General features: G+C 47.1%; 1 protein-coding gene across 3 annotated transcripts in view; it reads right to left on the bottom strand.

The window, feature by feature from the left end:
• The window catches only part of ciita (class II major histocompatibility complex transactivator), a 34117-nt gene that overhangs the window by 5971 nt on the left and 14793 nt on the right, over window positions 1-13353 (bottom strand). For all 3 annotated transcript variants that reach the window (XM_062964185.1, XM_062964186.1, XM_062964184.1), the window contains exons 8-10: window positions 5940-6077; window positions 1829-1906; window positions 129-1704 (exon numbers count right to left, since the gene is read on the bottom strand). In XM_062964185.1, the coding sequence (XP_062820255.1) occupies window positions 129-1704; window positions 1829-1906; window positions 5940-6077 (1792 nt within the window). The remainder of the gene's footprint in view (window positions 1-128; window positions 1705-1828; window positions 1907-5939; window positions 6078-13353) is intronic.

The raw sequence follows: 13353 nt of genomic DNA, 5'->3' as shown, positions 1-13353 counted from the left end.
GTTTCTATACCTTGGTTGTTCTCACCCTTTCGATGTAGTATAAAAAATTTAATAAAATTCTTTTTGTAAAAAAAAAAGTCCAAAGGTGCCCCCGAAGGTCATCTAGTCCATCCCCTTAGAAGGCCTACCTGACCCCCGAGACGTTCTCTGTGCCGAACAGTTCTACAAGTCCTTCCAAATGGATGGAGCTCCCTCTGAAATCCAAAGTGATCCCTTTTGCTGCGCTTTTCAGGACAGATCCCAAAACGCAGACATCCGACGGAGCCAAAGAAAGGCCCGAAAAGGAGATTTCGGGCCGCAGCTGCAGCGCCAAATGCCGCAAGAGATACTCGTCCTCCGTCTCGCGGACACAATGGAAGAGTTTGAGGAGTTGTTCTGGAGTGAAACACTGAATCGGAAGCTTCCGGATGTATTTGGAGAAGTTCTTCCGCTTCTTGGAGACCAATTTCTCTGAATCTTCTCCGAACGTTTCGTCGGAGAAGAGGAGGCCGGATAGGAAACAAGGCACGAAATCCCAGGACGATCGGAGGGATTTCTTGGCTTTGGGGAACAAATTGAGATATTTGGTGAGCTTCTTGTCCTTGATCTCTTTGGCCAGGACTAGATGCAAAGCCAGGAAGAAATTCTGCACGGCGAAGCTGAAAAAGGCAAACGTTTCGCATCCCTCCATCTTGGAAACGGGATCTTCCGGCAAAGGGACCACGATTCGACGATCCAAAGCAAACTCTTGCACGTCTTTGGATTCAAAACAAATGGAAGAGAAGGTGCTTTGCCCACTTTGTGCCAAATCCCAAGCCGTTTGGGCCAAGTTGGTAAGACTTTGGTGCTTCAAATTAGTTTTTTTGAGAAGTGACTTTGCAATGAGTTTAGTGATCGACTTCGTCGAAGGAGGTTCTTTGTCAAACGTTCGGGAAACCGAGTCGCAAATTAGATGGCACATTTCGGGGTGGGAGCAATGGCTGAACAAATAGGGAGAGCGGCGGATGAAGTCCTGTCCTCCTCCGCCGGAAGGGAATGACTCAAAATACCGACCGAGGTACGTTTCAATTTGCTGCGAGGAAAACCCCGTAATTTCCAGGATTTTGTCCGGCTTGGGGACGTGTTGCTGCGGCTTGTCTTTGGGACGCGACAGAAGAAGCAAAGTGCAGCCGTTGAGGGTCTTCTTCTGGAAAAGAGGGGCCAAAGCCGCTCCGACGGGGCCTTCTTGCTCCTTCTCGAAACCGTCAAAAATAAAAAGGAGCTTCTTTGGGTTTTGCAAAATGTAGTTGTAGACTTCCCGGAGCTGCTCCGGAGCAAGCGCAGAGTGCCCCAAGAGCAGCTCCTGGAGGTTTCGGGCACTATGAAACTTCAGCTTCCGGCAATCGAATCGGAAGAGGAATTCGAACTCGGGCCACTCGCCAAAGGACCACTCCGAGGCAAGCTTTCGGGACAAAGAGGTCTTTCCTGCTCCAGACTTCCCCAGGACTACAATGACCCTAGTGTTGGGCTCCTTCCCCACTGTCAACACCGGGATCTGGAAGATCTCTTTCCACGGAAATAGGGTTTTCTTGGGCTTCTGTTCCAGGTTGCCGGGATCACAGCTGCCGCCCCACTTTGTCTCCAAGGGAAGTTCGGAGAAAATGGTTTCCGTGTAAAAGGGGTCCAGAGAGGGGTCTCCTTGAGCGTAGAGGTGCCTCAGCTCTGCACAGAAGGTCTCCACTGGATCTGAAAGGAAGAGGGAAAGAAAGGAGAAGAGGAGGAAGAGAAGGAGGAGGAGATAAAGATGATGATGATGAAGAGAAAGAGAAGGTGATCCCCCTCCCCAGATAGGGATGAGGATGCCACCAACCTGGTCTTTTGGGAGTTTGCTCCAAGGATGGATCTGGGCAGCTGTTTTGGTTGTCTGCTTCGGAGGGGACTCCTTCACCTGGACAACAAGCAGGTTTCAGACCAGGGAAAAACTGTACAGGTCAAATTCTCCACCTGACTGAGCATATCGAGGAAGGCTACGAGAAAGGCTGCATCACGGGAACGGTTTTTGTGGACCTTACGGCAGCCTATGACACGGTGCAACATAGAAAAATGCTGCATAAAGTCTACCATATCACCCGGGACTTTGACTTTACAAAAACTGTCCAGACCCTCCTGGAAAACCGCAGCTTCTATGTGGAGTTTCAGGGCAGGAAAAGTAGATGGAGGAGGCAAAGGAATGGTTTACCCCAAGGAAGTGTTCTTGCACCGACCTTGTTTAACATCTTCACGAACGATCAGCCACAACCACCACTCACAAAGAGCTTTATATATGTTGATGACCTTGGCCTTACAACACAAGCGAAAGATTTTGAAACAGTTGAAAAGCAACTCACCAATGCCTTGAAAGATCTCTCCAGCTACTACAAGGAGAACCACCTGAAGCCTAACCCTTCCAAGACACAAGTGTGTGCTTTCCACCTACGTAACCGTGAAGCCAACAGGAAACTGAAAGTTACTTGGGAAGGCCAAGAGCTCGAACACTGTTTCCATCCTAAATACCTTGGTGTCACCTTAGACCGAACACTAACATATAGGAAACACTGCATGAACACCAAGCACAAAGTAGCTGCACGCAATAACATCCTGCGGAAACTGACTGGCAGCACACGAGGTGCAGACCCACAAGTAGTAAGAACATCAGCCCTGGCCTTGTCTTTCTCAACTGCTGAGTACGCCTGTCCTGTTTGGCACAAGTCTGCCCATGCAAAGCAGGTGGACATAGCACTGAATGAAACATCACGGGATGCCTTAAACCTACACCTGTTGATAAACTCTACAAGTTAGCTGGCATTGCCCCTCCTGACGTGCGACGGGAAGTTGCTGCTAACGGTGAGAGAAATAAGGTTGAACATTGTGAAAGCCACCCACTGCGTGGCTATCAGCCTCCTCCCTCCAGACTCAAATCAAGGAAGGGCTTCATGAGAACCACCACTCCTCTTGATGTTCCTCCAGCAGCAGCAAGGGTGTCCCTCTGGGCAGCTAAACCTGGCAATTCTAACTGGATGGCCCCCCAAGAGGGTCTTCCTCCAGGGGCAAACCAAGAATGGGCAACTTGGAAGTCCCTGAACAGACTCAGAAGTGGAGTGGGCAGATCAAAAGACAACTTGGCAAGGTGGCACAACCTGGAGGAATCCTCCATCCTGTGTGACTGTGGAGCAGAACAAACAACTCCGCATATGTCTGCTTGCCCACAATGCCCTGCCTCATGCACGGAGGAGGAGTTGTTTAAAGCTACAGACAATGCGGTCGCTGTTGCCCGCTTTTGGTCTAAAACTATTTAGCTGTTTGTGATTCCTTTATTTTATCACTTTTGGACTTGTTTGTTATGCAATGCTTTTGACACGAAATTAAAAAAAACCTGGAGAGACAGGTGAAAGACAGCAACCTTGGGCTCAATGTGTTGTCGATGGCTTTCATGACTGGAATCACTGGCTTGCTCTGTTTTCCAGGCTGCATGGCCATGTTCCAGAAGCATTCCCTCCTGACGTTTCGCCCACATCTATGGCAAGCATCCTCAGAGGTGGACTGGTCGGTTGGAAATCGTTCACATGATCACGACAAAAGATCATGTCAACGATCTTTAATGTTAACAATTTCCAACAGACCTCACAAGCTCAGAGGATGCCTGCCATAGATGTGGGTGAAACTTCAGGAGAGAATGCTTCTCAAACATGGCCAGACAGCCCAGAAAACTCACAGCAACCAAGTAATACTATTGGACATTCCACAGATACATAAACTCCACTAGCCTAATGTCCAACAGACTCACAACCTCTGAGAATGCCTGCAATAGATGTGGGTGCAATGTCAGGAGAGAATGCTTCCGGAACATGGCCATACAGCCCGGAAAATTCACAGCAACCCAATAATAGTATTGGACATTCCACAGATACATAAACTCCACTTGCCTAATGTCCAACAGACTCACAACCTCTGAGAATGCCTGCCATAGATGTGGGAGCAACGTCAGGATGGAATGCTTCCGGAACATGGCCATACAGTCCAGAAAACTCACAGCAACCCAATAATACTATTGGACATTCCACAGATACATAAACTCCACTTGTCTAATGTCCAACAGACTCACAACCTCTGAGAATGCCTGCCATAGATGTGGGTGTAACGTCAGGAGAGAATGCTTCCAGAATATGGCCATACAGCCCAGAAAACTCACAGCAACCCAATAATACTATTGGACATTCCACAGATACATAAACTCCACTTGCCTAATGTCCAACAGACTCACAACCTCTGAGAATGCCTGCCATAGGTGTGGATGAAACTTCAGGAGAGAATGCTTCCGGAACATGGCCATACAGCCCGGAAAACTCACAGCAACCCAATAATACTATTGGGCATTCCACAGATACATAAACTCTACTTGCCTAATTTCCAACAGACTCACAATCTCTGAGAATGCCTGCCATAGATGTGGGCGAAACGTCAGGAGAGAATGCTTCTGAACATACAGCCCAGAAAACTCACAGCAACCCAACCTTGGGCTCTCTCATTGCTCCACATTTTTGTGCAATTGCAAGAAATAGCGACTAGGAGGCGGTAGCAGCAAGGGTTTGAAAAGTCTGAGCAATTGTGATAATTTAACAAAATTTGAAAAATGTTCTGTTCCTGGTTTGAAAATGTTATTTCCCATTTAATTGCGCGGTACTTGCTTTGAAAGGAGTTTTTATAGTCCATAAACTTCGTTTTTGTGGCACAAACTATTCTGAATTGGTTGAGATTCTACGAGATAGACATTTGTCTATGTTTTCATGATACAGTAGAGTCTCACTTATCCAACATAAATGGGCCGGCAGAACGTTGGATAAGCGAAAATGTTGGATAATAGGGAGGGATTAAGAAATAAGCCTATTAAACATAAAATTACATTATGATTTTACAAATTATGCACCAAAACATCATGTTTTACAACAAATTGACAGAAAAAGCAGTTCACATACACAGTAATGTTATGTAGTAATTACGGTATTTACAAATTTAGCACCAAAACATTGCAACATCTATATATATAAAAGGGTAATGACATTTCGGCCTAGGACAAAACAACAAAACTACACATCCCAAAAACACTAAACTTGGCAGCACAACCCCTCATCCATGCCTCTATGTTCATACAACAAAAAGAAAAGAAAAATAAAGTCCTAACTAGAGGAAGAGGAATAATTGTTTTTATCCAATTGCTGCCAGTTAGAAGGCTAAGCTCCGCCCACTTGGTCTCCTAGCAACCCACTCAGCCCAGGGGACAGGCAGAGTTAGGCCTCACTCAGGCCTCTTCCACACTGCCTATAAAATACAGATTATCTGATTTTAACTGGATTATATGGCAGTGTAGACTCAAGGCCCTTCCACACAGCTATATAACCCATTTATAATGGAAACCTTTACCTTAACTACCACCAATTCCTCAATACTTTATTTCCCATACTACCATACTTCGCCACAGCAATGCGTGGCCGGACACAGCTAGTTTACTATAAAAACATTGACTACTAAAAGGTAGACTGCCTTGGATAATACAGAACATTGGATAAGTGAAGCTTGGATAAGTGAGACTCTACTGTAGTACCAATTAAGAAATGATATTTGTAACCCAGGAACAAAAATCATCTTATATTACGTAATGATCTGATGCAACACTATGCAACACTTGCTCTATTGAAGACATGCTGAGTATAATGGGCTTTGCAGTCCAATCCACTTATACAGCTTCCTTACACAGCAGATTTGCCCCAACCCGGGGCAAAGATGGGTTGGACTCCAGAACCAGTTATCCCCAGCCTGCAAAACCATGGATCGTGGGAGTCGTCATGCAAATGGACACCGTGATGGGGATGATGGGACTTGCACCCCATCCCTGTTTGGATGATGACAAATGTCAATGGTCAGGATCATTGGAACAATCAACTCACCTGGGCAGCTGTTGCTATCGGTAACCCCAAGCTTGGATGGCCAAGCGACTTGCTGGACGATGGGCTCGAAGGTCAAGATAACCTGGATATCTTTGGGGCTGAGAAGGCAATACTCCAGGTGAGGATTCCCGGAAGGCCCTGGAAATGACATTCCACGTCAGAGAGACCGAGACCGAGGTTTGGGGTACAATACACCCTCTAAATTCCCATTTAGGAGACTCAATTCATTCTCTGCCCTCCCACTTTTTCAGCTGCCCTTGAAATGTCCCGGCTTTGCTTCCTTCCTCCCCCTTTGTCCACAGCTTTTCTCAGATCTCCTGAAAGGAGAGCGGCTTAACATAAAAGCATTTGTACACAATTTAAAATATACAAATACAGTACAAGATTTCCCTAGCCTAAAATGATACATTTTAATATACAGTAGAGTCTCACTTATCCAACATAAACGGGCCGGCAGAACGTTGGATAAGCGAATATGTTGGATAATAAGGAGAGAATAAGGAGAAGTCTATTAAACATCAAATTAAGTTATGATTTTACAAATTAAGCACCAAAACATCATGTTATACAACAAATCTGACAGAAAAAGTAGTTCAATACACAGTAATGCTATGTCGTAATTACTGTATTTACGAATTTCGCACCAAAATATCATGATGTATTGGAAACATTGACTACAAAAATGCGTTGGATAATCCAGAACGTTGGATAAGCGAGTGTTGGATAAGTGAGACTCTACTGTATTGGTTTTATGGTTCCCGTTCCTTTGATCTGGTCATGTAAGTGTTATTTATTGTTATCATTGTATTATTTTACTTTGTTTAATAATGTGTATTACCGTGTTTCCCCGAAAATAAGACAGTGTCTTATATTAATTTTTGCTCCCAAAGATACGCTAGGTCCTATTTTTGGGGGGTGGCTTATTTTTCCATGAAGAAGAATTCACATTTATTGTTGAACAAAAAATGAACATTTATTATATACTGTACAGTAGTTGTCATCACAAACCAGCATAGCCAGACAAACTGAATCCTATCAAGAATTTCTTATTACTACCATTATTTCCACAAGTAACAGTCTATGGTACATACATTTACCGATCCTGCATGCTCTGGTGTTCGGTTTGGTGGGCATGCTTCCAAACACAAACCTTGCTAGGTCTTACTTTTGGGGGAAGCCTTATATTTAGCAATTCAGCAAAACCTCTACTAGGTCTTATTTTCTGAGGATGTCTTATTTTTGGGGAAACAGGATATGTTGTTATGTAATATTTGTGTTTGCTTTTATGACTGTAGTCCCTGAGTCCCATCCGGGAGATAGGGTGGTATATAAATAAAGTTTTATTATTATTATTATTATTAGAGTCTCACTTATCCAACATAAACAGGCTGGCAAAACATTGGATAAGTGAATATGTTGGATAATAAAGAGGCATTAAGGAAAAGCCTATTAAACATCAAATTAGGTTATGATTTTACAAATTAAGCACCAAAACATCATGTTATACAACAAATTTGACAGAAAAAAGTAGTTCAATACATGGTATTGTTATGTAGTACAGTAGAGTCTCACTTATCCAAGCCTCGCTTATCCAAGTTTCTGGATTATCCAAGCCATTTTTGTAGTCAATGTTTCCAATATATTGTGATATTGTCACGACCCAGGCTGCAGAGCACCAATAACCATACACAGAGGCCAGAATCTATCTAATATCTTTATTGTAGGAATATATAAAGTTAATAAAAACAAGTGTAGAAAATAGTCCAGAATTAGACCTTCCAGGAAAGGTCAGAATTAGTCCAAAAAAGCAATGTCCAATAAGAAATATTAAGGTCCAAAGTTGTAATCCAATAACCGAAACACTCACTTTGCCAAGCAAAGTGAGGGGAGATGACAAGGTCCTTTAGTCCATGAAACTTGAGCGAGGCTAGGAAATAACTTGATACTTGAAACAAGGCTTGAACGTGGAACAAGGTAACTAAGAACAAGAACAAGGTCCGTGGAATAACTTGATAAATCCGTGGAACAAGGCAAGGATTGATCCTGGGAAACAAGGCAAAGTCCGTAGATAAACAAAGGCTGGGAAGCAAGGCGAAGGCTGGATAGCAAGGCAAGGCTTGAGCAGGAGCGAGGCTTGAACCGGAGCGCGCTGTCCAGACACAACTCGCTCCGTAGGCTGACGAATTGACTCCGCGAAGTTACTACGCGGGTAAAACACCTAAATAGAGTCTAGCTTCCCGCCGAAGCAGTTCTCTGGGAATCAGAACCGAAAGCTAACTCTGAGACCAGATGTGAGACTCCCCAAAGATTCTCACGAGAAGCAGTCTTAATTGGCCACATTCTTAGCTGCAATCCTCGCACTCCTGCGCGAAGCTGAATCCAAACTTCTCTGTTGTTTACAAAACTCCCGGCGCAAGAATACGGGAGAAGTAGGCTCTGGGCTTGTTTGACATACTTCTGGGAGACAACTTTCTTGCAGGTGCAAGGTTCCCAGATCTGCCTGGGAAAGATCTGGCAGAGAGGAATCCAGTTCAGACTGGGAAGGTAAAAAACCCAAGTTTTCATCTTCATCAGGAATTACAATGTCCTGAGCAGGACTACAAGGCCCATGGGTCATCACACTATCCCCCTCCTCAAGGCCCCTCCCAAACTGGGGCCCTCTCCCCGAGGCGCGAGGTCGCGGTTTGGTGGGATAGGTCTGATGAAAGCGACGGGTTAGATCAGGAGCATGGACTGTGGAGGCGTCTTCCCAGGAGCGTTCCTCAGGGCCAAAACCCACCCAGTCAATGAGATATTGTAGGCGGCGGCGGTGAAAGCGAGAATCCAAAATGTCCTCAACCTCGAACTCCTCCTCCCCATTCATCAAAACAGGAGGGGGGGCCGGTTGGTCTGTATCAGGACGCACACCATCCGCCGGAAGGAGCAGGGAACGGTGAAACACGGGGTGAATGCGCATTGAACGCGGAAGTTGGAGTTTGAAAGTCACGGGGTTTAATTGCGCCACCACTGGATAGGGGCCAATGAAACGGGCATCTAACTTCCGGCAAGGGCGGTGGGAGGGCAGAAAGCGAGTGGACAGGAAAACCCGATCTCCTACCTTGATTTCGGGGCCCGGCTGGCGATGTTTGTCAGCGTGGCGTTTATAGTCCCCCTTGGCTTGGTCCAGTTGCTGGAGCAAAAGTTGTTGCACCGCTGTGAGTTCCTGCAGCCAATCCTCTGCTGCGGGAACCTCTGAAGTTTCAATGACAGGGGGAAAGAAACGTGGATGGAAGCCGTAGTTTGCAAAGAACGGCGTTTCTTTTGTAGAAGCTTGAACTCCATTGTTGTAGGCAAACTCAGACAGTGGTAACAGAGAAGCCCAATTGTCCTGTTGATAGTTTACATAACAGCGAAGATACTGCTCCAAAGTGGCATTGGTGCGCTCCGTTTGCCCATCTGTTTGGGGATGATGAGCTGAAGATAAGCGAGAGTCTATGCCCAATAGTTTTTGTAGTGCCTTCCAAAAACGAGAGGTGAATTGAGATCCACGGTCTGTGACTAAACTCTTGGGCAATCCATGTAGTCTGAAGACATGTTGAAGAAATAGATCCGCAGTTTCCTTGGCCGTGGGGAGGCCTTCGCAGGGAATGAAATGGGCTAACTTGGTGAATAGGTCCACCACCACTAAGATCGTGGTGAATCCACAGGAAGGTGGTAGGTCAGTGATGAAATCCGCGGAAATTATTTCCCATGGGCGAGATGGGGTAGGAAGGGGGTGTAAAAGCCCTGAGGGCTTCTCCCTTCGTATCTTGGAGCGCTGGCATACTGGGCAGGTGTTGACATATTTTTCCACATCCTTGCGGATCTTGGGCCACCAAAAATCCCTTAGGATCAAATGCATAGTTTTAAATAGTCCGAAGTGTCCTGCTGGTTTGCAGTCATGACACAGACGAAGCGCTTTTTCCCTGCCCGGTCCGGGTGGGATATAGACATGATTTCTATAGCAGAGCAGCCCATCTTTAAGCGAAAAGGGGAAATGCAGACCTTGGCGAAGTTGGTCCTGCGCCCAGGCATCTGCTTGCTGACTAGCCCTGATTTCTTGAGCACAGATGGGTCCTGGAGTAGGGGAAGTTGAACCAATGGGAATGGATTTGGTGTTCCCCACCGTGAGCGTGGCAAAGTTCTCAGGTTGTAGCAGTTGGGATTCAAAGGTCTCCTTGCGTCCTGCAGCGTATTCCGGTTTACGTGACAGGGCGTCTGCTTGCTTGGTTTGGGCTGGGGTCACATAATGGATCTGGAAGTTGAAACGTTCAAAGAATAAAGCCCAACGTTGCTGCCTCTGATTTAGTTTGCGGGCAGTTCTTAGATGTTCTAGATTACGATGATCAGTGTGGACTTCAATGGGAAATTTGGCCCCTTCTAGCCAATGTCTCCAAGTTTCAAAGGCTGCCTTTATGGCCAGTAGTTCTTTTTCCCAAATGGTGTAATTCCTCTCTGGTGTGGTTAGTTGACGAGAATAAAAGGCACAGGGGTGGAGGTGATCTCCCACCGGTTGTAAGAGTACAGCCCCAATTGCCACATCAGAGGCGTCCGCTTGCACCACAAAAGGGGTTCCAGGATTTGGGTGCTGTAGAATTGGCTGGGAGGTGAATAGTTTCTTTAGTTGCTGGAACCCTTTCTCTGCTTGATCAGTCCAGCGGAAAGGCTGCTTTCCACGGATGCAGCTAGTGATGGGGTCGGACCAGCGGGCAAAATCTGGAATGAACTTGCGGTAGTAGTTCGCGAACCCCAAGAAACGCTGCACCTCTTTCTTGTTAGTTGGCGCCCGCCATTCCAATACTGCTGAAACTTTGGCTGGATCCATGGAAAGCCCTAGAGGCGAGATGCGGTAACCAAGGAAATCTACCTCTTGTAGATCAAAAGCGCATTTTTCCAGCTTGGCATAAAGTCCATGATCCCGCAATCGTTGTAACACCATTTTGACGTGGTTCTCATGTTCTGATTGTGATCTGGAAAACACCAAAAAATCGTCCAGGTAGATTATCAAGAACCTGTCTAGATAGTCCTGAAAAATGTCATTGACAAAATGCTGGAACGTTGCGGGGGCTCCGCATAAACCGAAATTCATAACTCGGGACTCAAATAATCCGAATTTGGTCTGGAAGGCGGTCTTCCACTCGTCCCCTTCCCTGATGCGAACTAAGTTGTAAGCCCCCCGAAGATCCAGCTTGGTGTAAACCTTGGCTCCTCGAAGCCGATCCAGTAGATCCGAGATTAAAGGCAGGGGATAGCTGTTCCGCTTGGTGATATTGTTCAATGCTCTGTAGTCCACCACCAAGCGTAGTTCCCCTGACTTCTTCTTCACAAACATCACTGGGGAGGCGGCTGGGGATTGAGAGGGTCTGATGAATCCCTTGCGAAGGTTTGTCTCTAGGAATTCCCTGAGAGCTTCTTGCTCTGGTTCAGTCAGGGAGTAGAGATGCCCTCGCGGGATCGGGGCCCCCTCCACCAAGTCAATGGCACAGTCATAAGGTCTATGTGGGGGTAATTTTTCGGCTTCTTTCTCATTGAATACATCCCAATACTCGGAGTACTTCTTTGGCAAGGTGATGATGGGCTCGGTGTCTGTGGCATGGCATACCTTGGCTACGAGGCAATGGTTTTGGCAGTACGGTGAAGCAAACTGCAGTTCTCTGTTGGACCAGGAGATGTTAGGGTCGTGGAGAGTCAGCCATGGAATTCCCAAAATCACAGGGAAATGGGGGACCTCGGTAACAAAGAAGGAAATCTCTTCCATATGTTCCCTTATCCACATCCTGGTGGGTTCCGACCACTGACTTACGGGGCCCGTCTTGAGGGGGCGGCCGTCTATGGCTTGCACCACACGGGCATTCTTGAAATCATGATATTGTAATCCCAGAGAGTCGGCATACTCTCTATCGATGAAATTGTTGGTAGCTCCAGAGTCTATCATGGCGTGGATCATGACGGGTCCCCTTTTTGCTGACCATAATGTGACCACGAGAAGGAACAGGACCCCGGTTGGCGGCTCTTGGATGGATTTTTTGACCGGGTTGGCGAGCCCCTCTACACCCGGTCGTTGGCTTCCCCCGCCGGCTGTGTGCCAGTCGGCTCAGACGCCTTCGTCTCCGTGGAGGACGCCGCCGCAAGACGGGCGGCAGGCTTCCCTTTGGCTGGACACTCTCTGGCGAAGTGGCCCCCGTTCCCGCAGTACCAGCAGAGGTTTAAGCGTTGACGACGGGCCTTCTCGGCGGCATCTAGTCTGGGACGCACATTGCCCAACTGCATCGGCACCTCCTCGCCTCCTCTGGGGTATGGGGTTGGCGGTGGGGGTCTCCACACCGGACGTGGCTGAACGCTGGCGGGAGCGGGGGGTTTTGCCCCGGCTCTACTGCCCTGGCCTCGAACCCACTGTTTCCTGTTGGCAATCATGACTTCAGCCCGTAAACATTGATCAATGAGTGCCTCGAGGGTCTGGGGAGGATCCACCTTGGAGATTTCTTCCAGCATTTCAATGTTGAGACCCTCCCGGAATTGTCCCCTGAGGGCTACATCGTTCCAGCCGGTGTTGTGGGCCAGCACTCGGAACTCGGCTATATACTGAGACATAGGTCTGTCTCCTTGGAAAAGGCGACGGAGTTTGTGACCGGCTGCCTCCAAATTGTCCTCGATTCCCCAAGTCTCCTTGAGGTGGTCCAAGAAGTGTTGCGCTGATCTTAGGTGTGGAGAGGCTTGGTCGAACAGTGCCGTCGCCCAGCTGGCCGCTGGCCCGTCTAGAAGACTGTAAACCCACGCCACTTTGATGTCTTCTTGGGGAAACTCGGCAGCACGGGCCTCCAGATAAGCTTGACATTGGCGACGGAAGACATGAACCTTAGAAGCTTCTCCAGTAAACTTGGTTGGCAACGCCATGGCCGGAAGACGAACTCCGCGTTCCTTCAAACCCCTTATTTCTCCATCCTGTGCATTGAGCTTATCACGGATTCGGTCCACCTCTTCCTTGTCGATGGTGTAGGTAATCGGCTGGCCGCTCGGCCCAGGTACGACTCCGGTAGACATTCTGGCCGAGGTTAATTGGTGCTTAGGGTGGCGGAGTCAAACTGTCACGACCCAGGCTGCAGAGCACCAATAACCATACACAGAGGCCAGAATCTATCTAATATCTTTATTGTAGGAATATATAAAGTTAATAAAAACAAGTGTAGAAAATAGTCCAGAATTAGACCTTCCAGGAAAGGTCAGAATTAGTCCAAAAAAGCAATGTCCAATAAGAAATATTAAGGTCCAAAGTTGTAATCCAATAACCGAAACACTCACTTTGCCAAGCAAAGTGAGGGGAGATGACAAGGTCCTTTAGTCCATGAAACTTGAGCGAGGCTAGGAAATAACTTGATACTTGAAACAAGGCTTGAAC

The sequence above is a fragment of the Anolis carolinensis genome, unplaced genomic scaffold (genome assembly GCF_035594765.1).
Source record: "Anolis carolinensis isolate JA03-04 unplaced genomic scaffold, rAnoCar3.1.pri scaffold_13, whole genome shotgun sequence".
NCBI lineage: Eukaryota > Metazoa > Chordata > Lepidosauria > Squamata > Dactyloidae > Anolis > Anolis carolinensis.
This window is presented reverse-complemented; position numbering and strand designations above follow the sequence as displayed.